Here is a 2,052-nt window from a genome sequence, read left to right on the forward strand (position 1 = left end):
GAATTTGTATAAAATTCCCGCACAATACTCATCTGGACCGGAGCGGGTGCCTTAGAGAAAGTCTGCTAACCCATCTCAACAATCATCTCCAACAGCTTCTCATCCTTAGCCGTGGGTAAGAAACCCCTCTCTTTCGCACTCGGCTTAGACATCAGCCTAGTAAACTCTGCCTGAGCCTCCGGAGAAGAAAATCTGTTAGTCGTGCCTCCCGCACTAGAATCCTCGGTAGACGAGGGATGGGTGCTACCACTACCCGTGGTTCTCGCTCTCTTGGGTGTCATAGCAAACAAGTGATATAGAATTGGGTGTTTGTATTTTGTAGGAGAGGCTAGGGTTTTATGAGTATATGAGATGGTTGTGTATCTAAAGAGATATATATATATATATATATATATATATATGGGAGTGATATGATGGGGTGGGTAATGTTTAAGATGTAGAAATAGGGTAGAATTAGGTTTAAATTCGGGTTTGGCTTGGGTTTGTAACTGATTTCTATTTTTTTCTCTTCTAGACAGGTCGCACGGCCGCCCTGCTTCAAGAGCGGGCGCGCCGTGCTTCTGGAAAAAATAAAATTTGTTGGTTTTTTTGATTTTTTTTCGTAAGCTAAAATATAATAAATAAGCGTATGTTGCCTCCCACAAAGCGCTTGGTTTACATCACTAGCTTGACGTGAAATTTCGAAATCAAGTTGTCGCAAGAATGGCGCTCACCACCTCACGGTTCGCTATATCACCATAATTAATGCTTTAACCTCTGTCCATTTACTTTGAACGCTTGGTCCAGATGTTTATCAAAAATCTCCACAGCTCCATGTGGAAACACAGTTTTAACAATGAACGGACCTGACCACCTCGACTTAAGCTATCCTGGAAAAAGTCGGAGATGAGAGTTGAACAATAGAACTTGTTGACCAGACACAAATGACTTGTGCACTAACCTCCTATCATGCCATCTCTTGACCTTCCCCTTGTATAGTTTATTATTCTCATAAGTCTGTAGTCGGAACTCATCGAGTTCATTAAGTTGAGGCATTCTCTTCTCTCTAGCAGATGCCATGTCCAGATTCAGCTCCTTTAAGGCCCAATACGCTTTACGCTCTAACTTCGCAGGCAAATGACACGCCTTTCCATACACCAACTGGAATGGTGACAGTCCTAGAGGAGTCTTGAATGTTGTTCTATAGGCCCAAACATCTTCATCTAGCTTCAAAGACCAATCTTTCCTTGACGGACTCACAACTTTCTCCAAGATTCGTTTGATCTCTCGATTAGAGACTTCAGCTTTCCCATTAGTTTAAGGATGATAAGTTGTGGCCACACGATGATTCACATGATATCTTTCCATTAATGCACTAAACTTGCGATTATAAAAATGCGATCCCTCATCACTGATTATAACCCTTGGAGTACCGAAACGTGTGAATATCTGCTTATGAAAAAAAGTTAGCACCAGCTTCGGATAGTTGGTTGGAAAAGCTTTCACCTCAACCCATTTAGACACATAATCCACCGCCAAAAGAATATACTGATTATTGCATGACGAGACAAATAGCCCTATGAAGTCGATTCCCCAAACATCAAAAATATCAACTTCAAGAAGAACATTAAGAGGCATCTCGTCTCTCTTGGACATATTTCCAACCCTTTGGAAGCGATCACATCTTAACACGAACTGATGAGCATCTTTAAGCAAAGTAGGCCAAAAAATCCCACTTGAAGGATACGGGCAGCTGTCTTCTCTCCACCATTATGGCATCCATACACAGTAGAATGATAGTCTCGTAAGATACCCCCTGTCTCACTATACGGAATGCATCTCCTGATAATCTGATCTGCTCCCTGTCTGAACAAGAATGACTCATCCCATCGATACCACTTCACCTCATGTAGAAAATTTTTCCTTTGAGCAGAAGAGAGTTCTGGGGGGATGACATTACTCACAAGATATTCACAATATCTGCAAACCATGGTTCTTCTTCTTGCACCCAAAAAGTTGTTCATCTATAAAAGATTCATCGATTAGCATCTTATCTTATGAAGTTTTGCCGTG

The 2,052-nt window shown here is 41.5% G+C and overlaps 1 protein-coding gene across 1 annotated transcript; it reads right to left on the reverse strand.

Moving 5' to 3' along the window:
• Window positions 1-864: 864 nt before the first annotated feature.
• LOC141680074 (uncharacterized) lies at window positions 865-1,635 on the reverse strand. Its single transcript, XM_074486397.1, has 2 exons — window positions 1,413-1,635; window positions 865-1,283 (listed from the first exon to the last, which is right to left on the reverse strand). The coding sequence occupies exons 1-2, from the start codon at window positions 1,633-1,635 to the stop codon at window positions 865-867; spliced, it is 642 nt and encodes a 213-aa protein (XP_074342498.1).
• Window positions 1,636-2,052: the final 417 nt, after the last annotated feature.

This window comes from Apium graveolens, chromosome 8, assembly GCF_009905375.1.
Source record: "Apium graveolens cultivar Ventura chromosome 8, ASM990537v1, whole genome shotgun sequence".
Lineage (NCBI taxonomy): Eukaryota > Viridiplantae > Streptophyta > Magnoliopsida > Apiales > Apiaceae > Apium > Apium graveolens.

Coding starts and splice junctions, on each gene's coding strand:
- LOC141680074 (XM_074486397.1), bottom strand. CDS start 1,635: ATGTCCAAGAGAGACGAGATGCCTCTTAATGTTCTTCTTGAAGTTGAT. Junction 1,284..1,412: donor GCAGATATTCACACGTTTCG/GTACTCCAAGGG, acceptor CTAATGGGAAAG/CTGAAGTCTCTAATCGAGAG.